The sequence below is a fragment of the Anser brachyrhynchus genome (assembly GCF_964034855.1).
Source record: "Anser brachyrhynchus genome assembly, chromosome: 24".
NCBI lineage: Eukaryota > Metazoa > Chordata > Aves > Anseriformes > Anatidae > Anser > Anser brachyrhynchus.
In genome coordinates this window covers 7,316,172-7,342,391 of record NC_137717.1, presented here as the reverse complement: position 1 = coordinate 7,342,391, position 26,220 = coordinate 7,316,172, and the positions used below count along the sequence as shown (strand labels likewise).

At 39.3% G+C, this 26,220-nt stretch overlaps 1 protein-coding gene across 3 annotated transcripts; it reads right to left on the bottom strand.

Annotated features, from left to right (window-relative positions):
* HNRNPR (heterogeneous nuclear ribonucleoprotein R) lies at window positions 1-26,057 on the bottom strand. Of its 3 annotated transcripts, none has more exons than XM_080566741.1 (11): window positions 25,899-26,057; window positions 19,677-19,845; window positions 17,318-17,436; window positions 16,796-16,903; window positions 15,990-16,103; window positions 7,711-7,887; window positions 5,856-5,991; window positions 4,568-4,773; window positions 3,743-3,892; window positions 1,453-1,574; window positions 1-1,263 (listed from the first exon to the last, which is right to left on the bottom strand). In XM_080566741.1, the coding sequence occupies exons 1-11, from the start codon at window positions 25,971-25,973 to the stop codon at window positions 651-653; spliced, it is 1,989 nt and encodes a 662-aa protein (XP_080422867.1). In that variant the 5' UTR covers window positions 25,974-26,057; the 3' UTR covers window positions 1-650. The 3 variants fall into 3 exon arrangements, with proteins under 3 accessions (XP_080422867.1, XP_080422868.1, XP_080422869.1); XM_080566742.1 differs by having other exon boundaries at window positions 19,677-19,842; window positions 25,899-26,056; XM_080566743.1 differs by lacking the exon at window positions 19,677-19,845.
* Between the last annotated feature and the right edge of the window lie 163 nt (window positions 26,058-26,220).

Below are 26,220 nucleotides of genomic sequence, written 5' to 3'. Positions count from 1 at the left end.
TTTTGAATAGATTTTTGAGTTTTATTGAAATCTTACATGAACAAGAAATTGGAAATACAATCACATCAAGGAACAAATTGCCACGGCTTTGACGTTTTAAGCCAAACAAATTTTGTAGGGCAGATTTTCAAAAAGGTGTGAAGTTATAACAATTTAAAAACACAGTTAACCTACTTCTAGGAATGCAAAACATACAATCATGTTATTTTCAATACAAGAAAACTTAATTTGTTGTAATTTCTTAAAACTACTAAGACAAAGCACTAGCTTTTACTTTTATGTACAGCATACTCCTATGTAGTCTATCCCAAATCCAAAAAAAAACTGTCCAAAACCAGAGGTTCTGCAAAATCATGATTGAACAGTGTGCCATTCCTGCTTTTAAACTGCTAAAATGAAGCCTAAAATGGTAAAAGCATTGAAACCCCTTATGGAGTTCAGAAATTCTGCAAGCCCAGTAATGTCCAAGTGCATTTATGAAAAAAGAAAACTAAGAGACTCGAGTATATACACAAGAGTGATTCTTCAGCCCAATACAAATGGCAGCCAATCGCTACTGAAGGATGAAACATTAAGCCAATTTTGTTTTGAAGGATGTAGAGCTATAGCCAATTCTATGTTTCCAAAATTCTCAATCCCTCCTCACTTGTCTACTTCCACTGCTGCCCATAAGTATCCTGATAAAATTCCTGGTTGTCATTATTGTAACCATAGTTACCGGCATAGTCACCACCTTGCTGGAGCGGCTGTTGAGCGATGGGTTGGGAGCCCCAGTTCTGCTGGTTGTTGGTCTGACGGCGCTTGGAATCAGGCTGGTTGTACCCATCTGCCTTTCTCTTGCCTCCTACGTTGCCCCCACGGTTGCCCCTGGCTCCACGAGCACCACGTCCTCTCTGCTGCTGTGCAGGACCCCCTCTCCCACCCCTGGCTCCTCTTGGTGGTCCCATGGGTGCCCCCCTCTGTGAATAGCCAGCTCTACCTCTTGGTGGTGGTGCTCCCCGCCCCCTAGGTGGTGGAGGGGCACCTCTCCCACCCCTTCCTCCTCCTCCTCTTCCTCTTATAGCATAGCCATCATCATAGCCGTAATAGGGATCTTCATAGCCACCACGGTAGTCATGATAGTCATAACCATAATAATCATCATAATAATCTTCATAGCCATAGTAATCTGGGGGATAGCCATATCCACCTCTCCCTCCACGGCCTCTGCCTCTAATAGGAGGTGGCATGCGAGGTGGAGGGTAGTAATAATAGTCTTCATACCTATTAAGAAAAAGAAACGTGCATTAATTTATCTTGAAAAATCTCCCAAAATAAAGTACAAGTTTTCCCTTGCTAATTAGCAATACACAACATGGAGAAAAAAGTGATTCAGTTTCTTCTGAACTAACTTGTATTTCACAGCAGAATTTCACTCTGCAGTATTACAGTATTGCAAGAATGAACACTCACGCAGTACTTCTGGAGGCCTGCCTGGCAGCCTGACGTTCTTTCCTTTTCTTATCCGGTGGCTTTGCTAACACTATTTCAATTTCTTCCCCTTCTATTTCTTTTCCATTCATTTCATTCATAGCCTATATGAAAATTAGAAGAAAAATATAAAAGACTCATTTCCATTCCAAAGGAAACTAAAAAAAACTTTCTGAAATAAACCAGTTGGTTGGGCTGTTGCAGACTGAACTATGTTCTGTACTTCATCTCTGTGCTCCTTGAAAGGATAACATGGAAGAATTCCGTTTAAGTCCCTCTTTGCTCACCATATATTCTGAGGCAGCATTTCTTTAAAGAATACTTTCCTTGTACCATAAGGTAAAAGAATCCCAAACCATATGGAGCATCATATTTAAGAAGTGACAGTGTTATGTCTGATTTTTATGTTCCTAGATTCCCTAAAAATAGTTCAGGGAAATGCTGAGAAAAGTTCTCACTACAAACACTGACATGAACATTCAGTGTACTTGCAAGACAGGTAGAACGTGTACACACACAGGAATATATTTTTTATATGTGGTCTTCCTAGCTAGTTGAATGTGCTGCATGAGTGTCTCTGGGGACATCAATTATTTTGACACTCAGCTGGCTGAACAATGAAGAGATTCGAGGACACAAACAGGTTTCAGTGTTGCTTTTTTCCCCCTTATCTCAAGTGAGGCAACAATCCTCAAGAAAAGTAATGGGCAACACGCAATTTGCGATTCTTATTTTTATGTAAAAAAAATAATATACATAAAGTACAATTAGGCCTATGCCTTCCTGTACTTTACCTGGAGTTATCTACCTTGCATTTAATATTTCTGAGTACTAATATATGCATTAACTAAGACTTCAAACATCCTCAAAAACATTAAAGATAGTGGTTTATTTACTTGAAAGGAGATATGATTCCAGTGCCTACTGTACTTTCAATAAGCCAATTCCATGCATTCTATACCTTAATAATTCTTTCATTAAAACACCGATGGCACACCCATACACAAAAAAGACCCACACAATTCACAAAACAATTTAGTGGCCATAAACTGGAGTCAGACAGGGCAGATGTAACAGTATTCTAGCTTATTTCAGAGATAGACCAAATGAAGTGCAGTTGAGCATCTATCTTCTCATGTGCCACAGGAAGTTTCTAGATGCTCAAATGTAAACAGAACATTCAGAAGTAAGACCTAGTGCGATCAGGCTGGAGGCTGTATAAAGACATACTACATGAAAACATGTCAGTAGGTGTCACCGACTTACCCCTCCTGTCATAGAATCAGGCTTCCTTACCCTTTCTTGGGCATGGTCTAAGACTATCCAAACTGACTTCAACATCATTAAATGAGTGACATTGATTCTAAATCCAAAGTCAGTGTATTCTAAACCTTATTTTGGTAGACAGGAAATTTGTAAGCAATTAAATGGTTACAAAATGCTTAATACGGTTGAGCAAGGAAAGATCCTTAGAACTATGCAACCACAGACACAATATACACCATACCGCTCAAGAGACACCAAGGTGTAAAACACCAAGGTGTAAAACACTTCCTCCACTATGCTGTTGCCTCCATGCCCTATCGCTTTCAAAAACTAAAAGGGGAGTAACTTCTATAGAATTCACGCCAATGAAGTGCAATCAGTATAGACTAATGTATCTAAGACCAGTTTAGACGGCCAAAGAAAGACACCTTCAAAACTTACATTAACCACCTCTAAAGTTTAAAAAGTTATTTAAAATAAACCTTCCAGGGAGCATGCAGTTTGTTGGTGGTTTTTTGCTCCCCCCCCCCCCCCCCCCCCCTTTAAATAGTCTATGTCAGAGTTGCAAGTACCATTCTTCTCCCTTTCACAAGATACTTTTTGAACTACCCTGCAAGTTCTGTGCAGTATTTGTCATCCCCAGAGCTACACACAGCCTTTAAATAGGGGTCTTTGAGAGACAACTGATACCTTCTGTCAGTGTTTCCTCAGAAAAACTGTCTAGGTTGATCTTTTTTTTTTTCATCTTCTCTAGTCTCTCCTGCATTGGTCTATACCTCTTTTCCAGTCTACTTGTTAACGTGCTACAGTTTTGGCAAGTTTCACATCCTCCTAGCTAGTGAAATCATAGGAACAAAATTATTAGTGTTAAAATTCTCAAAATGGAAGCCCTATTACATGGGCTCTACAAAACATCTTAAGATATTTATTGTTAATTAAATTTCTAAAAGCATCAGTACATAAACTGCTGACATCTAATTTATTTAGGGAAGAATAATCAACCTACCTTCACTGCTGCACCTCTGTCCTCAAAATGAACAAAAGCATAGTCCTTTAATTTCTTTACTCTTTCCAGCTTCCCAAATTCAGAAAACGATTTCTCAAGAATTTCTTCCGTCACAGTAGTGGCCAAGTTTCTTACAAATAAAACTTTCACCTAGTGCATAGTGAAAACAAAAGCTATAATCTTTAAAAGCCAAACATGAAAGTAAACTAACATTAATCAATAAGATGTTATTCCCTTATTCTACGCATTAAGGATTTTTGTCCAACCCAATGGTAAATTCTGTACCCATTTCCAAAAAAAATACGATAGTTTTATGCAGTTACCTGTATAAAATACCTACAACTTCTCTCCTTCCACACTTCCCCTCCATGACCAGAAGAATATCAAGAATATCCAACAATGACTTTCTGCTTCTGGGAAGCTACAAGTCCCAGTAAAAATTTTAGTAACAGACCTCAAGAGTAGCAAAGAATTAGCAAAACTTAGGGAAAAAAGAGCACAATGCTGCACTTCAGCTTCATGTCACTCTGAAAAATATAGTCTTAAAAGATATCCACCTAGTAGACATCAGCATAAGCAGAATGTAGAATAACCGTGTACACTATTAATTTAAACCATGAACAGAACAGCAAGTTCCTAATGTGTTACACAGGCAAGTGATTTACAGAGCTCAGATGATACCAGTTTTGATGGCTTACTATGAAAGTGTCCTCTAACTTCTTTCTACTCCCCAAAACTAGCACTGCTCAGCTGGACCAAATCTACTGCAGCATAAAAATAATTTCTCCCAAAACAGAAGAGAATCCAAGTCCAGGTTTTACTTACCTTTGCCATGACTTCTGGATCAGGTTCCTCTACTGGATCAGCCCACTCCACTGTCACGACATTTCCCCAGACTTTTACTTTCCCACTCATCAGGCGACGTCGAGCTTGTGCTGCTGACTTGTGATCTTCATATTCCAAGAAGCAGAATCCTCGATTCTTCTTTTTATCATCAGGTTGGTGATACAAGATTACATCCACCAAACCCTCTGAAAAACATGTCTTTAGTATTGAGCTTTAAAAGGCGAGAAGAAAAAAAAAAATCTAGAGTCTACTCTCTAATGCATTCACTTTTTTTTTGTAGCACACATCCTCTGAACTTAACACCTGAAAGAGATGGGGCAGGGGCATGAGAAATGGGGAGGAGAAAAACATATCCATCCAATTTACCAAGAAACAGGTTGCCTACTAAGTGAAATTCTCCAGAACAAACTTACCTCAAAACTATGTCCCAAAAAACATCAACATGAACAGTTCAAACATTGTCAATTTTCTATGTTTTGCCATTTTTACATTTGTGAAAAGCAGTCAGCAGTAACACGTGGCATCTCCCCTGTCTCAAGGGGAAGATGGAAAGAATTTCTTCCATCTCTCTCCAAAACAAGAGGAGATAACGAAATGAATATTCACCTTCTGTTTTCACCACTTCCCTGCAGTACTTAAAAATAGTAATCCTAAAAAAGAAGCAGTAGGTTAAAACTCTCCTACAGGACAAGAGCAGAAGATCAAGATTTCAACCTCTCAAACCAGAAGCATCCTTCTTGTGATAAACTACTTTTTCTTCCTACTTGCTGCAGAAGAACTGGGACAGACATTAATCTGTTATTATTTCTACAGTAGCATTCTCTCAAACACTTTTGTATTCCCTCCTCTATCATCCCTTAACATTTGGAGGAACAATGTTTGCTTGAAGCTCTCCAGAAACTTCTCAGCTGTGAAAGCAGAACCTACTGTAGATCCAGTTACAAATGCAGAGTCTTCAACACTAACATACAACTGATGACAGAATTAGGACTTCCACCACCATCTTTCAGAGTTCATTTGTGCTGTTTCCATCCCAAATTGCAGTCTTATAACAATCATTTAAAGAGCAGTAAAACAGACATTAGTCCCTTTACACTCCACCACAAAGTATACATGATATATAAATTTTCTACCAAATATAAAACTTGGAAAGTAATTTGGAAATAGATTAAATGATACCTGAGAGTCAGTCATGTAACTATAAATACATGAGAGGTTCGGTGGTATTTCAGGATCAGTGTGACAAACTTATTATGAAGTCCTTTACCTGTGACTTTACTGAACTCTTCCAATATGTTTTCCTTAGTCTTGTTCTTTGGAATTGACCCAACAAATAATCTGTTGTTTGCCACAGAGATGCATACTCCAAGGTGCTTCCCAGGACGGATTTCATAGTTGTCACACTGAGAAAAGAAGAAGCCATTCACTTGCACTACCCGATACGAAGTGGATGAAAAGATCCCCCAAACCATAAAATCAGCTGTTTTAATATCTACTATCTTTATACATAGCATATGGAATTCACATTGAATCAAGTACTGCAGTCTTAAGAAACTTTTGTTGTTTCAATGTTCACTTGAGAAATTGATGTACAAGAACAATGTGCAACATACAAGCTGCATGGGGTAAATTAATTCACCTACTGTTTATTTCAGACTTAAAAGCTATTCCTAGACAATGAGTGGTGACTGTTTCCTGTGCTTGGAGTCAACATCAGTCATTGCTGCTGTTACTAAAAAACAAATGCATAGAGTTATAGGTACCATGAGTTCTTCCACTTCAATTGCTTTCTTAAACATCAAGCACATTTGCTTCAAGACACTAAACCACTGTGCCATCCCAACCCCCTTCCCACTCTTATAAAAGGGACTTTTTGGGCCCCGTAAGTGCTAGGCCTCTATAAATTTAACTTCTGAAGTTTTATTTTAGAAGCTTCCCATAAAAAATAGGTTAGCCCGCTTCTTCACACTTGTACGCACAGTTGTATTACTCTGAACAACTGATATATCTTTAAAGGCAGGAGAGTTCAACACTTAAAAAAAGTTAAGAATTCAAGTCATCTTTGTCTTGGGTAGGATTTTTCAGACAGGACCTAGTGAGACAGAACTCTGATCGCTAGCCAGCTTCTGAAAAATCTCATACTTCTGTAAATTTTTCCAGCCGTTTTTACCCTAAGTGTGACTTCGGCATACAGCTAGCAGTGCAATATCCTCAAAAACCTTCATATTCAAGAACTAGAACAATGCTAAGGTACTACAGGCTATCAAATGATCACTTTAAAGATTTTTTTTTTCAGATTTTTGCTTCAGATATAGTGATTCGTATCACTACAAAACCTTGTGTTCAACTGCCATGAACTTAATCTGAATCTGTTTTTCAATGTATATTTTATAAAGCCATTTTACCTAGAATCAACCCCGCTCCCATTGATACCTGCACATCAGAAGCAGCAGAACCCCTGATGCAGAGAAACTAAACTTCAAAATTTCACATTTATTTTCAGTATTAAAAGAATCTTGCTTTTCCTATCAAGGCTTAGTTTTCCTACAAAGTTTAGCACACCCCATTTTCCTTTCTCCCAGTAACCTGGGGAAAATATTTCACCTAAATACAAGTCTGACCCCATTACCAGACAACGTTAAGGTGGAAGATGTACAGGGGAAGGGAATCCAGATACAAGGAATATATTCACAAATTCACTTAATTGGTGTAATGGAGAATGGAGGCCAGTCTTTCATCACTGGTGCATCACTTGATACATCTCCTGTCACTTCAGCATCTTCCCCCTCATCTCCCCCAATCACTAGAAATTTAAAGCAACGACTCTGAGCAGCTTCAACCTAAGAGTTCAGTTTCAGATAACCTTTTTTCTTTCTTCAGTGTCAGTAACTCATATCCACCACATTAACACACAAATTCAGGAGTAATCAATTTCAAAAACAGTAGACTATATACAAATCTAGTTTTAGCTTGATATACTAAATCAAGGCAGGAGACGATTTAGGAAAAAAAAATATTATGAGTCCATCGACGAATGCTTTACAAACACCTTACTGTTTAACAGATTCCCAACTTGCTTACAGTTTACATTATCTCATCCAGTCTGAAAAAAAGTTACTCACCAGTTTGACTGCTTCCTGAGCTGCATCTTTGCTACAAAAGGTAATAAAAGCATAACCTCTGTTTTGACCAGACAGAGGATCCATCATGAGGCGCAGATCCCAAATTGGACCAGCTTTCTCAAAGAGTGGTACCAATTCATCTTCATATAAGTCTCGGGGAATCTTACCAACAAAAACCTAAGAAGGAAGAGCACACAAAGCTTTTGCAGAAATCCAAATTTATTTTTAATACTTCAAAGTTCCTGGGAAGGGAAGTAAGTAGGTTGCAGCAGAAACCATCACAGCAGAAATGCTGTAGCCTTCACTAGGGACAACGTTATTGTATCTCCTACTAAAGTCTTCTGAAGTCAGTGTTAGGACTAGATTTTGCACATGGAAATGTGGCTTTGTAATTTGTATATAAAAGGCTGTACATCTCCACCAGTGAAGATGAAAACAGTTCTTACCCTGTCATAATTCTGGCAGTTAAAGACCTTACAGACTATCCAGTCAGGTGTCCTGTAATACTCCAGGCCAAGTATTTCCTTGCTCTTGAAATATTTTCATATCATTCCCCAGTCCAATCTTGATTAAGAAGTTACAGATTGAAAAAAAGATCCTTAATACGTTACCCCAATGCACATTTTCAATTTTAATATACACTGTAGTCTTATTTCTACTTGTTTCAGCTTACAATAGCTGAATGCTATACTTGTCTACGAAAAATTAGGAATTCTTATTTTTCTTCCTTATACAGTGATGACTATTAAACATTGCACAAGTTTTTGTTAAATAATTTAGTCTGTTCAGCTGAGATATAACTGAAAAGATTTTTTTCTAGTTCCAATATTTACAGATATTTGCTCATTTGATTGTTTTTAATCACTAGTGTACCAATTATAGTACTTCCCAAGCATGGCACTACAACTGTTACACTAATTTCTATCCAAGCTGACTTAAACATGTAACATTGCTTCTTCTCAAATTTACTTTAGAAAAAGGTTCTAAAAACATTTTAGAACATCGGACATTAAAGTGTGCCTTGCGTTGGTAAACAAAGCTGTCCATTTTTGCACATCTCGGTTTTAACTCTATCACCTAAGCATTGGTTGGGCCTTCAACTTTCATATTAAAAAAAAAGATCTCATAGAAGTTAACCTCATCCATCTAGGTAAAGCCTTGCCACAGTCTCAGTCTCATCTGGTAACATCTGTACTGAAGGCTTAGCAGACAATTTCAAAACTAAAGAAACTACAAATGCCCAGAAAAGCATTGATATGGACAAACCCCACAAGGAGAGGGCACTGACTGGTTCAAGAAATGCAGAACACATGATTTTCTTCCAAAGGAAAGCTAGATCATTCACATGTTTCTTTACATTACACAGCTATTCCTGCAATTCAGTTACCAGAACATTCCTTTAACATAGCTTAGGCTCTCCACTTCAGTATGAATGCCAACTGGCTATGGTCTATTTGCTACTGAGGAAAAGGAACATTTATTATACTGATCATAAGTTTAAATTCAAATCCAATAGGCCTCCTTTTCAGAAAAAAATCAGAAATCCCTGCAATAGATGTTTCCATTGGCATTACCTGGAGCATTCCTCTCCAAAACGCATGCGTGCTTCCACTGTAGTATCACTTTCATGTCTTTAAAAATGGCACAAGACAGGAACTCCAACTTGCTATTAAGACTGCGAAATTGTCAGCTGAACTGTCCAATCTACCACGCTGAAAGCTTCTCCGTCCCCCTTTCCTTCTGGTTTCTTTGACTCAGTCTCTTATTACCTCCAAAAACTTGAAACCAGCGTCAATTCAACAAGATTGCTACAACAGTTCAGGTAATATTCTCCAGTAGCTAAGATGATCAACAGAATTAATGATTTCCTTCTCTTACATTCATACCTGACCTATATTCTGGAATAACTTCACATCTGTATCAGACTAAAATGTCTCTATGGAAATAATAACAGGAATTTAAGTGAATTTGCCTTGAGCCTGTAAACTTTAATGCATTAATGAACTGTAAGATCAGACAAACACCAGGTGAACATCTTCCAAGTGTGAAAAGAAACATTAAAAAAGTTACTTTAAAAAAGTTAAAGATAAGTCAACAAGCTTGGAAAGAGATTCTGAAATACTAAAGAATATAACTATCATGCCTTATTTCATTTTTCAGTTCTACAAGAAGACTGCAACAGAAAAGCTTCAGAAACCAGCATTACTGTTGAAACAAAATAGGAGATCTTGTGTAAGCAGGATGCAACTGCATTGCTTCCATGCTTTTGAGATCACTGACCATTGGGCAACGCCAAGCACAAATACAGGCTGGGTGAAGAATGGGTCGAGAGCAGCCCTGATGAGAAGGACCCATGGATGTTGGTTGATGAGAAGCTCAACATAAGCTGTTAAATGTGCGTTTCCAGCCCAGAAAGACAACCGTATCCGGGGCTGCATCAAAAGCAGCGTGACCAGCAGGACAAGCGGGGTGACTCCCCTTCACTGCTCTTGTGAGATCCCACCTGGAGCCTGTGTGCAGCTCTGGGGCCCCCAGCACAAAAAGGGCATAGACCTGTTAGGAGCCCAGAGGAGGCCACAAAGATGATCAAGGGGCTGGAGCACCTCTCATGTGAAGACAGGCTGAGGGAGTTGGGGTCGTTCAGCCTGGAGAACAGAAGGCTCCAGGGAGACGTCACAGCAGCCTTCCAGTGCCTAGAAGGGGCTACAGGAAAGCTGGGGAGGGACTCTTTGTTGGGGGTGTGGTGATAGGACATGGGTAATGGCTTTAAACTAAGAGGGCTGGTTTAGATTAGATATCAAGAAGAAACTCTTTACTCTGAGGATAGTGAGGCGCTTGAACAGGCTGCCCAGAGAAGCTGTGGATATCCCACCTCTGGAGGTGTCCAAGGCCAGGCCGGATAGGGCTTTGATCAACCTGGTCTGGTGGGAGGTGTCCCTGCCCATTGGAGGGGGGTTGGAACTTGATGATATTTAAGGGTCCCTTCCAACCCAAAGCATTCTATGATTCTTTAATTAGACTTACTTTTTCAAGTTTTGCTTCCTGAAGGACATATAACAAGTGTTTTAAAAGACCAATTATGAAAACAGTGCTTTAACTAAGAAGTATTTCATTTTCATGAACTAACTTTACAGAGCATTATTCAGGGGTGTAATCCACATCTGCACTCTTGATGATGCATCCTTCAGTTATTTCAACAACTGAGCCTCTTCTGCTGCCACTGCAAACTCACAAAAAAGTGTCAACAGCAGCATCATTAAGAGCTTCTTCAAAACTTCATCTCCCTGTAACAGTGCTCATGTGCTTTGCAGTAAATCATTTCCAAATGGCAGATTTAAGTGCAAATTAACGTAGGCTGCATGACTGCTTCAACTCATCCATATCTACAACCATCATTAAAAATATACTGAAGTAAACAAAAAAATAGGGTAGTGCAAAAGCCTTTGAACCCCAATAGCTTTTCCAGAAGAGCAACATTCCATTTGCATACCACATCCTATAGAAGCTTTGTCTAGTTCAACTCCTGCTGAGTTTATTTTACCATTGGTTCTTACATTAGGAAGTTACTATGTTATCTGATTCCTCCCATTCAATTTAAAACTCCTTTTGTCTATAATAATTGCTCCAACATCCCCACTAAGGTAACATTTTACAGACTACAAGATAGCCTCACAACCCTTTCCTGGCATTATACAAATACTCACCATGCATCCACAGTATAGCAGATGGAATACCAATTTACCCTCAGAAAGCTAGAGGTAATTTTACATTTTTTAAAGACATTTGAAGATTGTGTCCATCGTATTTACCCAATACATTCCAGCTCTGAAAAGGATACGTAGCCACTCCTACGTAAGAATGTGTTTATGGAACAGCTTATATGCAATTGTCTTAGTATGTTATGAAGAAAAGATCTACTTGCAATATTTTTGAATTTTTATTTCATATCACTGCAAAACACTGAAATAGAAGTCTGAATTTAGGAGTAAGACTTACTTTACCTTGATATCTGTCAGTAAAACCAAAATCAGTGCAGCAATCAGTATAGACTCAAGTCAATTACTCACGCTAGAAGTACTGCACTGATTTAAGGGGTGGGAGGGAGGAACAGGGTACTTTCTTCTTATGCCTAGCATAGTGGAGTAGAGAGCTGGTATTTTACAGTTACCAGTGAAGTCTCCTGTTCTTCTAATCATGCCTTGAGATAGTACATTCATTTACACCAATAGCTGAAGGATGGAAATGAAGTACACATCAGTCACTTCCGTATTTCATTTTTTTGGTGTGACATTAGTCTGGACAGGCAGTATGCACACACTTCTATTGTTATGGTTTTGTTGTTGTTTGTTGGTTTTAAACGCTGTCTTTTTATAAAATATTACAAAGACTTCTGTTTTCCTGAGTTTAACAGCTAAAAGGTCTTCCATCAGCACACTGAAAATCAGGAGAGAAAACGTATTTGCTTAACAGGTTAAAATATGCAACTCAACCTAGTTAGATACCACCCCCACATTAGACACTAGATATATTTGTTTTACCACCACCCAGCATTAAGCAATGAAAACACTGAATGCTTGTCTCATTTGCATGAAATCATCTTGAAGTAATGGACAAATGACTAAAATTCCTTTTGTTCCTCATATCTTAAATAAGCTCCTACTTACAAGCTTTTGCTGTGCTGGAAAATAAATATTTTTAACATTTACTTTTCTTGTCTGCACTTAATTTCAAAAGTTACTGAAATTACTAAATAGAAGTTACTACTATCTAGGCACCCTCCTATTTTGCTGAACATCTGGTTTTTAGCCACATAGAGTTCCCAATAAGACAACTTAAAATTCTGGTTATTTATACAAAACTACTCTAAGAATACTGAAAAATACTTTTTTCAGTATCACTTGTATATACACTTCAGTGCAGTGATAAACTACAATTAGCATGGAGAAAGCAGGCTTAAGACGACCCTGATGTACAGTCAGTTACTATCTTCCCATTTAAGGGTCCATTCTATTTTTTCATCCCTTCAAAGAACTGATTTTTTACTTCTCAGAATATGCAGTATTTCCTTTAGAAATCATCCTTCCTGTGACACTAAAGCATCTTCTTGATGGTAAACACAAGTTTCAACATTTACAAGGATGCAAAAAGAATCTATAAACTGAAAAACAATAAAGAATTTAACCATTTTCTTAAACCTAATCTGATGGCTCCACAACAACTCCTGTATCAATGGTTAGTCAAAAGAGCATGACTGAGATTTTAGAATGAACTACAAAACAACCTGCAAGCGACCAAAGCCTTGTCCTGCAGAGAAGGGCTTGGGGAGTCTGGTAGACATGAGCCAGCAGTGCACGCCTGCATCCCAGAAGGCCAACCGCATCCTGAGCTGCATCAGAAGAGGAGTGGCCAGCAGGGAGGTGATCATCCCCCTCTGCTCTGCCCCTGTGAGGCCCCACTTGGGAGTGCTGTGTCCAGGTGTGGGTACCCCAGCACAAGAAGGATGTGGATCTGGTCCAGAGGAGGGCCATGAAGATGGTCAAGGGGCTGGAGCACCTCTCCTACAAAGAAAGGCTGAGAAAACTGGGGCTGTTCAGCCTAAGGAAGAGAAGGCTCCAGGGGGACCTCATTGTGGCTTTTTAGTACTTAAGGGGGGCTTATAAAAAACATGGAGAGTGACTTATTGCTCAGATAGGACAGGGGGAATGGTTTTAAACTAAAAGAGGGGAGATTTAGATTAGAGGTTAGGAGGAAGTTCTTTACTCAGAGGATGGTGAGATACTGGAAAAGATTGCCCAGAGAAGCCGTTGGTACCCCATCCCTGGAGGTGTTCAAGACCAGGCTGGAGTGGCCCCTGGCCAACCTGATCTAATGGGTGGCATCCCCGCCCATGGCAGGGGGTTGGCACTAGGTGATCTCTAAGGTCCCTTCCAACACAAGCCATTCTAGGATTCTATGAAATGCACAGCTCAAGCACTTGCGTAACCAAAGTCTGCCTGTAGCCTGTTAGCAATATGCAGATTCATTCATGACCCTGAATTTCTGGATTTGTGTAGTGACTAGATTGCGTTCTTTATATATTAAAAGAAATCTTTAAAATCCTTCTGAACACCTTGTCTATCAGAAGATAAGAAAGAGAAAAAATATTACAAATTTTAAAGCAGAAACAAAGCAGCACAGTAGATAAGCAATTATCTATATTTTCAGATGTAAATGACAAAGCCAGTGTAAGGAGAGAAAGAAGCATTCACATAACTGCCTGCATTCTCAAATAAATGCCTCCATAAATGTCTGAGTACCAACATTTACTGAGTTCACTTTAAGCAAAATGTTTTTCATTGGAACAGCAAGTCTTTAAATGAATAGGATTTTTTATTAAGTTATATAATTTCTTATCAATTATTTTCTCCTCCAAGCTTCCACACCTTAACTACTTTGTCTCTGTTGCAGAATCTCATCCCCAAAAGATCCAGCTGCTCTTAAAGCCCACCCACTTGAATACATTGATTAGGCTCACCCACATAATCCCTTCAGCAATTCACTGTGACAATCTGTAAGTGTGAACGTTTGACGTGCCCAACATTCATAGTTACTTATCAATACCTTGATTTTACTGCACTATGTTCAAATACACCTTGAAAGAGTTAAAATCAGTTACCACATAAGGAATTCCACTTTAAAAAAACACATTCAATGCATAAATATTTACAGTAAAAAAGACCTGATACATCTGTTGGAAAAAAAAGTTTACCTAGTGTGTATTTTCTTGGTATCAGTAGCAATACTTGGGTATACTTAAAAAGAGGTTTGCCATTGCCAACATCAGTGACAGCTCTTTGGAATTGACATATCTGAGCAGGCAAAAAGCTATGAGAATTTTATTCATTTTGTTTAAAATAAGTTTCCAACACAACAAATTCACTGTCACAGTCCTAAAGGATACATGTGGTGTCTTTGCATATTTTTACCCACAGTATTAGAAGAGAGGCTTTTATACTCCTATATAGGCAAAATTAAGAGTAAAAATACATATATACACACACCCCACCCCTTGTTCTGGAAAAAATGTTATAATAATATACAGTCATGTTTGCTAAAACATGGTCTGTCTACCAAATCAGAAGATCATGTTTAAAATCTTGATTACTGACCCTCATAGCCCAACAGCAAAAGACTAAATTAAACTGCTGGATACTTTATTAACGCGAAGTGTTTAGCATCTCAACAAGCCAAGCTGAGCAGTAATCAGCCTTCAAACCCTCCAAAATGCCAGCATTAATTTGGTCAAGGTATGATACTTGTAACTGGTTGGCTGGGCTTTGCTACAGACTCATGCTGATTCACTGGAGAAGCATTTACATTACCTTAGAGTTTCCTCAAGTTAACCTTCCCAGCAAGCTTCAAGAAACTTACGAGTATAAACATATATCCTTAATACAACTAAACACAGCCAACTTTTCAGCTTTCCTGTGACTTCCTAAAGAGACTAACCACCGCAAATAGGACAAAATACTCGAGTTTGCAATCAAGTATTTTCAGTCATCAGACAGTGCAATTAAATAACACTAAAAAAAATCATCATATAATCACCCTAAGTTGGTTAAACGGACTTCTAAGCTACCTTTATGAATACAGAAATGCAAAAATTTACAAGAAATAAGCTACATGAACTCTTTTAATGTGGTAGTTTCACTATCACACCATGAAATTATTAAGTATGCTTTTGTATAGATTGAAGTGAAAGCAAATAAATTCATAATTAATACCGAGCTAAGTCGCCCTCTTCAAAATAGGTAGATGTATCGAATAAATAAATAAGTAAAGGTATCGAATAAAGATACTCCAAAGTCCTTTCTGCTTTTAGTACATTGCATGAAAATCTTTGTTACTGACAAATTCTATTTAAGTTGTAAACAGAGTCAAACACTTTTCAGTCATGCTTTTGCCTATACATTCAGCTAATACCTACGTTAGTTACTTTTTAAGCTGTGAACCATCATCTTTAATTTGCATGGTGAAGTCCAACAATTTCATCTATTTTATATTTTAATAAATTGAATGTGGCCTTCCCCTGTATATTCCACCTGCTTCTTCCTCTCAACCTATTACTTTTTTCCTGCAGAATACCAAGGCCTAAGACTGATCAAGACACAAACACAGAAGAAAGCTTTCTTCTACAATGCTTAAAGCTTTCCTTTATGATTTCTTTTATTTTCCAGTATATCTAATATATTAGTTTGCATAAACATACAAAATAATTAGATTGGTCTGTATACACTAACCTCTGTTCCAATACCAGGCTGAACACCAGAATATACAGTATCTGGAGGAGGGCCCCCATATTTCCTCTGTCCTGTAGTTACATCCAAAGTGTAACCAGTCCTCTCTAGCAAAGCCTGAAAAAAAATTGTCATAGTTATATGAAAGAGGGTAGTGGGTTAGAAGTATAAATAATGAGATAAAGTGTCATAAGAAACATTTCCTTATTTGCTTCTTGCCACACTTGATATATACCACAAGGTATATATGGACATACAGAGCCTACCAAAAAGTGTTACGTGGGAAGGGTTAAAAAACAACCACCACAAACAAAATTTATTTCATGCTAAGGTCACCAGGAACAACTTGTTTCCTTTTACCATTTCACTCTACAAGAACATATGTAGTACCCCAAGAACTTCAGAACACCAAGCAATTCTTCTCACCCACTTTGTATTTAGGTTTTGCACAACAGAGAAACAATGAGTCTCGGTGTTAGTGCATAAAGACGCTATCTTGTTGAGATGTCCGACTAGTCTCAGTAGTTTGAGCTTGCAAAAGCTTTAGAGTAAAAAGACAAGTAAGAATTCTCAAACAGATATCAATATTTTGACAATCCTTACATAAGTTCACGCGTTTTGGTAATCGTGTAGTCAGGTAGATCTGCATTTCAGACAAGTACTCTTTTCAATTTTTATCTTTCATACATTCCTTGAAGCTAAGTATGAATATACTTGTCCAAGTAGTATTAATGCTTTTTAAGTACATTAAAATTACTTCAGCCTAGGAACATACAGTACAGAATAAGTCAGTATTTTCTAAATGTTACCTTGATCTTTGCTTCATCTGGTCCCTTTGTTGATTCCTGTACTTTGCTGCCTTGTTTCTCTCTTTGCCTGTAGGTCTTCATAACTCCACATAAAAATGCACTTTTGTTCTGTAGATACAATTTACAAAATCATTAAATCGTGGGTAAGAAAAGCCCTGGAAACGCACCGAATCTTACACTCCATACTGCGAAGTCACTATATCAAGCCAATGCAGTAAACAACGTATCAAAAGAATCCTCTAGAAAAATAAAACAATTAATTGAACAAGCTTGTAAGACTGGAATTTCAGGAAGTATTTTTACCTCATTTTCTCAATAGCACTCATTTTTATTATCTATGAGCTTTTGTTTTGCACTCAAATACCCACACATTTAGGGCAATTTTTACAAAGGCCTGTGATTTGGGTTTGAAACATTAGAATACAGGAACAAAGAATTTCTAAGTTTTAACTGTCCTCCTGCCAGTAGTGCCAGAACACTATTTATACTTATGTGCTCACACTCTTGGAGCTCTCACCTTACCTGTACATGCGACAGGTCACTTTCTTTAAACTGCTGTAATACAGAGAGGGCTCCTTCTTCATTAAATTCCCTAAGAGCATCAATTGCTCTTTCATCAAGATCGACATAAGCTACCAACCCTAAAAGTTAAAGATAAAGAAGTTACAGATTTCTATTAAATTTCATACAAACTAAGAACTATGCAGTCTGCTTTTAAAGTCAAAAAGTTACGTTCCATAACAGAGTTATACATTTAATATAATTACATATACCTACACAAGCATATGAAAGAATATGAGTACAACAATGAAAAAAGTTAAATTAAAATGTATATACCTAAGCATTAATTGAAGTGCAAGATTACATCCCAACAGCTTTCTAACATTTGAAAATCCAACAGTAAACTCTGGCTCACTTTTAATGATTTGGGTTTTGTTTGTTTGGCATTCATTTTAAGTTTCACACTTCATTCTCTTGAATGGAGCTGTTCTACAGTAAGCTGACGTGAACATTACATGTAACCTACTGCACATGAAAAAGGAGCTACCTAACTGAAGGTTAAACACTTACGAAGCACTACAAAATATTAGTAAGTAGAATAATTTGTTCACTCTTTCCTCCCAACGTCAAAAAAACAAAAATCAGTAGACTTCCTGTGTCTAAAAATTTATATTTTTTTAACACTCATTTTGTTGCTCTAAGCAGCTTAAGAGCCAGAATTTTAAAAAGGTATTCTTTTGAGCCCTGCTGTGTACCCGAAAAAGCTAACATTAATTTTACAGGTACAGACTCCCCCAAGAAACATTGGACCAGTTCTGAAGCACTTTTTCTGTTTAAGGATCTTCACAGGTTATTTTTTCCCTTTTACAATGCACTTGCATAAGCTGTGGAGTGTGAGAACTATAGATATTAACATTTGCACTTTTAAAACCACACACAGCAAAAATACCAAGAACTCCACACACTTTGCAACAGCTTGATCTTCAGAATACATAATTATTTAGCTACTGCTTGATTTCAAAAATGCAAAGTAGTGCCAAGCCCAAGGACTACATTTCAGAAGTGATCCTGCATATTGGAAGGCACCTGTATCTTTCAGGTAAGATCTCAGCAGATTAAAAATCCCAAACTTCAACCCCAAATTTAGCTCTAGTGTCAGAAGTAGTTTTGTTCACTGACAAACCCCTGTACAATACAAGTATCTTCAGTGCATTTAAGGAAGTATGAATATGTGTTTTCAGGTCACTCATGCAATGGAATTATACTAGGTAGTCAGGTTCTGGGCTGAAAAGCTTTTAACTCCCTTGAGAACTCCTCACAACACAACCTAACTAATACGCATGTTAGAGCCCCACATGTTCCTCTGCCCAGGCATTTACACCTTCTCTCAAACCATCAAGTGCTCATCATCATGACCCACAGTTAGAAAGTGCATATCTAAAAGCTGGTAAAGTCTTGATGAAAGCTCACTGTGAATGACTTCCAAAAGACATCATCCACATGATCCAGAATGTCATACTGATGATGGTAAGATATTGGTTTTGAACTGCCTTCATTTAATCAGTGGAATTTTGACTCTTCAACAAAAACTATCATATTGCCACCAAGGCGTTCAAGATAAGCTCATAAAGCAGTTCTATTGCTTCTTGTACATCTGTTCACAGAACACACTCTAAAGAGAAGGAAGCTTCTGTCTAAAGGACAAAATAGTAAGGGTGGACAGGATGTTACAAAAATAAAATAGAAAAAAAACTTTGCATATAAAGAAACCTTCTCTATAGCAGTTGCAGAGACCACTTGCTACCAGCAAAGCATTACTCCATTTGCTAGATAGCTTAGTCCTTGACTTTGTTAAAAAAAGCAGTTAGTATCAAACTGAACTTTTCAGTGTAGTAACCAGCATGGATTAAACTGTCCACTCAGAACTAGAGAGAACACAAAATCCACAGGCAGACTCAATTCAAATGTAGTCCCAGGCAAGACAAGCTAGTTGCTTCCCTCACTAGGTCACCTATCCAGCCTTTGAGTATTTAAGAACCACTGTGCGGAGTTGACAGTAGAAAAGTAAAAGCAAAATGATGATTTGGATTGAAGAAAAAAACGTACAGTTTAGTATGCTCAAACATACATCTTTATTAGACAACTAAGAAACTAGTGCTCTGTGCCCTACAGCAACTAAGATAACACATACAACGCTAAGGATGTGTCAAATAATTAGTCAATGTAAAACCCAATTTGCCTTTAGGGAAGTCAAAGTAGCAAAACATTCAGAGCTACACAGATCAAAACCAATGTATTTTTAAACCTTAATCTATAAAAATTTGAAAATGGTATGCCCTCACTTTCATAACCAGTCAGAAACAAGAAATGCATATTATACCTGTCTGAAATATTTCATCAAGTCTCTCTGCCACCTTCTGTGGGAGGCCTGCCTCTATCAGTGTCTTGTAGTGTTCTGTGTGAGTTACACTGGAAGTATCCATTGGTTCTTCCTCTTCTTTTAACTGTACCGCATTACCATTCACCTGATTAGCCATTTTATTATGCTGCTGGAAAAAATTCAGGAGCTATATTACAATAAGCCAGAAAAAAAAAAAACTAGTTTGTAGGACAATGCATGATTTATCTAAACTAATTTGTATACATGCTGCAAATGACCTCTATCAGAAGTTTTATTTAATACTTTTTGGATGCAGCTGATCTAAGTTGCAAAATAAAGTACAACCCTTAATACTGCAGAAAATGTACATGGAAGAATTTACTTTTTTTTTTTTAAATGTACTTCATGTACATAACAACGTCTACACTTCAGATTGTCAGCAAGTTAACTGTTTACCATAGCAGCTAGAATGTACTGGGATACGATAACAACATCCTTCAGAGAAGAATCAGAAGAGCTAGTTCTATTTTCATTTCCCATTCCTCTACTTTTAAAACAATCATTTAAAATTCAGTGAACACATAACCCTGCAGGGTAGCTTAACGTATAAAAATGTCAATACTTGTTTGCTAATTTTCACTTTCTTGGCTTGTTGCCATGTCTTCCTTCAAACCCAACATACTGCTTAAGACTAGCCAAACACTTTCTCACAACACTGTCAGAGCTCAGAAAGGGTAGGAAGAGAAAAACTGCACTATCAAGCACATTAAAATTTCAAGCTGCAGAGCTGTTTCCATGCTTTCAGTTTTACTCAAATAGGAGCTCTAAAAATCACCAGTACTTTTTTAGAATATGTAACTTATTGGTTTAAAAGGAAGCCATGACTGCAGCATCTTCATTTAAAGACTTGCTTTCAGAATTAACAAACTGATTGCAAATATGTGCACTGAAAAATGCACAGCTATGTTCAGACAATTCCAGTGGGCTTTGCCCAATTCATTAAAAACAGTTTCCATTTCTCAATTAGCCAGCCAGCTGATATTTAGTACTCTCAAATAAAAAGGCTGACAAAAGACAAGTCAACTACCCAGCAGAGAACATTAGGATGATCAATTTAAGTTCAGAAATGAGATGAGCCTCAGGGTTTGAAAGATACGGAAGAAGTCGATGATCAGCAGTGAAATGATAACCAGATAGACATAGGCAGCATGGCAAGAGCAATGCAATTAAGTACTGGAATACAGGTAAGAAGATTCAAGAACAGGTTTTTTTTTGCAGGGTGGGGGTGAAAAGGTGTTAGACTCTGAAACCCTAAGCTATTTACTATGCTGAAAAAAACAAGTCTCCAAAGACAACCACACCTACAACAGTCCTTTGTATACCCATCCCTTCTAGATGAGAGCTAGCAAAGTTTTTGGAAGATATCCTATGATGACTTGCAAGCTCAAGCAAGAAAAAAAAGTTTTTCTTCAGGCAGAAAAGTAATGATTTTACTAAAACTGTCTTGCCTTGAAGGGCAATTTTAAAAAGAGATAATACAGCCTCATGTTGTTTCTTTATCATTTGTCACTTCTTTATGTGATTAGCAAAGAACGGATACAAAGCCTTTTATAGCTACATCCTGTTTCTTGACCCAGAGAAATTGCTTTCTAACCCATTCAGTTTGCTTCAAAACAAAGTTAATTACTTAAAAAGCAACCATGACTATAGCCTAACTACAGAATAAAAAAATGCTACCTGAAGACTACAGTAATGCTTACCTATCGTTACAAGTATTAACTGAGCATTCCAAGCAATAACTGAAAATCAGGTTTCTATAGGTATGCATACAAAAAGTATGGAAAGAAAAAAATCAACCATGTCTGCTTGATAGACTGCCACTGTAGTAACTCAAATTTGAAACAGTACAGGGCGAAGGGGTTTCGTTAAACTGAAAATGCTTCAGGTCAATCATTCTAAATCCCTCTTCTCAAAAGTGAGGATAATATAAAAAATATATGCAGATTTTTGTTTTCACCTCCTATTTGCCTTATAAAAATCTGTTACACACCTCAGTACACACACACACAAGAACTGTGAAGCTACGCAAAGACATTAACACAGAAGTATTTAAAACAAGTACCTTCTGAACTTCAGTGATTTATGCTCCCTGACCATGTGCTTTTTTTTGTGAAACCAGATTGTTTACAAGTGTCACATTCCGTAAGTTTAGCACTGCAGAACGCAGTCTGGGACTTGCCCATAACTGAACAAAAGGCTGACAGCTATACTGGGTCAGGTAGAAACCCCTTATCTGCAGTTCCGTAACTCAAACCCACGATAGACAAGATTTGCAGCCTAATGGCATGAAAAGATTATCTACCTTCATCACAAACCAGTGTGTGGAGCTGTATCTAATGCCTAAGCATCAGATTACTACACGGCACCACAGCTGATCAAATTATTTTCTAATTAGGTTTTTAGACAACGTAAACTAAGTCTCAGCATTTTAATTCACAGCTAGATGGTTTACTTTTTGCTTAAGAACTAGTATCCTCGTGAAGAACCAAATTCAAATGTGTTCTGTGTTCCCCAGCCATTAAAGTTCAGTTTAGCTGTTCAAATTTCAGCTATTTCCTGTCCCAGAAACGTAACTTAAAAAGACTTTCTTAAAGGAATTTTCTCTGGAAAGTTTTTAAAGTGACATAGCTGTCAGAATATTTGGGTCCCACCAGCATCCAGAAGAAATGTGTTTTTCTCAGTTATAGTAAGAAATTCCCTGCTGGCTTCACAAGCTTGGCCAGAAATCTGAGGTTAGGAGGACTTCACATCCTGTATGATCACCAACAAGCAAAATTACATCTCTTACACCACTGAAATCCTGACTCCGAGTTCCTTAGAGATGCATGAGTGAAAGTCATAGCCGTAGTCATCTTTTTCAAGACCGCTTTGCTCTCCCTCCAGAAAGCATCAGCTACATGTAGCCATCAAGTTTTTTTTTTTCTACTGACTTAATTAGTAAGGAAAACACAATGATTTTAACAACACTTTTTATTCTCCTCTAAAAAATTTTAAAAGCATATTAAAGAAAAAGAGGAGCATTATCTATGTTTGTATATGCAGTGTTGTCCACGTGGCTCAGCCCACACAAGCCACACAGAAAAGCACGTGCATGCAGGTAGAAGTGACAAATACTTTACTCTGATACACATTAAATAGCTCAAAGAAAAGAGGGAGGCTGGTTGAATCGCAAAGATTTTAAGTGTTGATTATAAGCAAAGAATTATGTGTATTAGTATGTGTGGGATATGCATTTGTTTTTAAAACATGCAAAAATGGATGAATTTAAAACAGCATACACAAGAACAGGCTTACCGAATAAGCAGCAGTAAATACATATTGTGGGCAACTTTACAAATGCAAGGAGAGTTCCACTGGCACCTGAAACAACGCCTAGCTCCACCATCTCCGAGCTGCAGAACTGTGTGTGCAAGCAGGGGGTGTTGTGAAGGCTGTCTTGTTTTAAAACTTCACATGATTGTTGACACATCATTGTCAACAACGTTTTTTTGAAGTCAATGACCACTCAGTTATATCAGAAGTACTTTTAAGGCATCTACTATCTTTCACTTGGAATTTCTGGATCCTGCATCTCAAGAGACGAATTTGCTAAGTGTCTAGACTCTTTTTCTTTTAAGCATATGACAAGCAGAAGGTTAAAAACTACAGATGTTTCTCGATTAGCCAGAAACAAGCTTATTTTCATGCCTAAAACAAATAAATAAAATGGCTCATTTATTTTTTCCCTTTGGAAAAAAACACTCAACACACACCTGAGCCCAGCAGTGTACAGCGTCTTGAAAACAGAAGCTTAGCCTGAGAACAACAATCACTGGAACAGCCATGAGGTTACTATTTCCTGTATTTCATACCACTCCTCCAGAGGTTGCCACCCACAGACTAAGTATAACTCCAGCCAATTAAGTATAACTGCAGTCTAGTTAACTGCAAAAATGTTTAGTAACTGCCTAAATGAGCAGAAACGGCAACTTCTGGCAGAGGAAAAATACTGTAAACTACCATAACCAACTTCACAGTGATTATCCATCAATACTGTTTTCAGCCTTCTGCTGTGTAACTCCTGACTTCATGAAGTAACTGAACTGTACTTGTTTAGCTCAGGTGCACTGGAAGCATAACTAAGTCGTGCATAAAACTGCACCAAAGTAATTCCAAGTTGCTTATGTTAGTATTCCTGCTATTGAATACATTTGTAAGCCTGTATTATCTGTAGAATCTATAAGAAATTAAAAATAGCATTGGGGTATTACTTTTTTTGAAAGTTGTTTTTTTTTTTTTTAAGTGAACCACAGGAAAATGTAAGTAGCCACTATAAAGTTGTCTTATGCTTCAAGAAGATTCTTGCCAAAACAGGAAGAGAAGAAGCATACAAGCAAGTGGAAGGTAAGAACTCACACTAAAAAGACTAAACTGGGAGCTTATTAAAACCCCACTTGTTCATAAAAATGGGAGCATACAAGTAACTTTTATGTGAAAGCACTATTGCCACTTCTTTTGTACCATAGTTTATTCAACCACAGAAAGTACATTTTTACAGCTTATATGTTTATTAGCATTAATTATGAGAAGATTTGTTTTGAAGTTATCGTCCCCTGAAAAACCTTTACATATTAGCCAGTTTCCAGACCAGTATTTCAGTGGCAGACGACCTTTACAACAATGAGTAGTTAGCACCCTCATCCCTCCAGCACCGAGTTCTCAGCCCTTCCCAATCCATAAACCTACGGAATGAAAAAAAAAAATCTGAGAAACTCCATCATGATGCCGACCAAAAGACTAGCACAGCCCTGACAGAAACTATGCTTCATCTACACAAGTATAAGCAACCTCCCCATCACGAGATAACTTTACCACAGAGGACAACAATGCGCACATCTGTGCCATTAAAATACAGCTGCATGAGTAGCTACAACATGTTGCTAACCCAAAGTATAAAGCCTTGCACATCCTCGTTTTTAACCGGAGTTGGTCATTTATAGCTCATCTGGTCGGTTGGGTTGTACAGAACAACATTCATGGCACTCCAGTTCAAAGCAACATTTCAACAAAAGTGAGCATTGTTCTCGTGAGTTTATCCCCAAGGAATTTTTCAGACCTTTGTCTAAGGAAGGAGGAAACATTGCTTCTCCTGACTAAACTAGTAAATTCAGTGTTAGCAGGAGGCTCAAGTATTATACCAAAGCAATCATGTTCGGACAGAAAACTGAGAATCACTACTGCTGCGATCCTCTAGCACAGTGTAAGAAGCCAAGAGAATCCAAGCAACTTTTTTCAGAGAGTCATCTAGCACAGTTTATGCATATGATGAACCACATTCAAAAATCGATAGGTAAGCAGACTGTTAAGACCCTGTAACTAGAGCCACGTTTACGAAACAAAAACAACAACAACATATTTCAAGATACTTAAGGGGAACTTTTGCAGGTTTGGCAAAGACCTCTCTTAAACCATCGTTATAAGAAAAACAACGTGCTAGCGACACACTTCTGCAGAGTTTCTCCTTTCGCAGCATTAGATGAGTAGCACTCTCTGAGAGCATTAAGAGCGCACCCGGGAGCTCCGAGCGCAGCGCGGTTCTCGTGCCCCACGGCCCGCTGCACCGCAACCACCGCTACGCCAGGACCGGAGCGCGCTGCGGCAGCGAGGGCTTTCCTGTCAACGCCGCCTTCGGCCTCCCTCCCGCACCCCGGCCGGCAGCCGCGCGCCCAGCCCATCAGGGCGCCTCGACCCTGACAGCTCCGGCGGCCGGGAGGGGACGGGGAAGGGCCCTGCCCGCGCAGGGGACGCGCCGCGGCCATCCCCGGCAGGGGCGCAGCGGGGGCAGCCTCCGCCCGCCACCGCGCGGCCCCCCCCGTGCAGGGCCCAAGCCTGGCCGCCCCCCCCCCCCGCCGGGCCCGCCCCCAGCGCCAGGGCCCGCGCGCGGCCCGCCCGCCTCTACCCCCCCCCCCCCCCGGCCCGCCGCGCGGACAGGGCCGCTCCCGGCGCCGCCCCCGCCCCGCTCTCTCCTACGCGGCGCGAGCGCCCCGGGCCCGCCTCCGCCAGCGCCAGGCCTACCCCGAGCCCGCCCGCCCGCCCGCCCCGCCGCCGGGCGCCCCCCCCCGGGAGCCCTCGCCCCCTTTTCGCGGAGCCCCCCCCGCGCGAGGTGGCCCCCCGGGGACTCACCGGAGCGGGGCCTGCGCGGCGCAGCTCGGGCCCAAGCAGCGACGGCAAATGGCGCGCGCTCCTCCTTCTCCTCATGGACGGCGGCGCGACCCCGGCAACACGCGGGGTTTCCCGGAACTGTTTCCAGGGACCGCTGCTTCGCCCACTCAGGACCTCCCGCTCGAGACGGGCGGCCGGGCTCGCCTATAAGAAGCGGGAGGCGGGACCCGCCGTCGCTGCCGGAGGCCAATGAGCGGGAGGCGCTGCGACCAATCGCGCGGCGCCTTCAAGCCGGCGCGCCGGCAGGGCCGGAGCTGGGGGGATTTAAAGGGGCAGCGCCGCT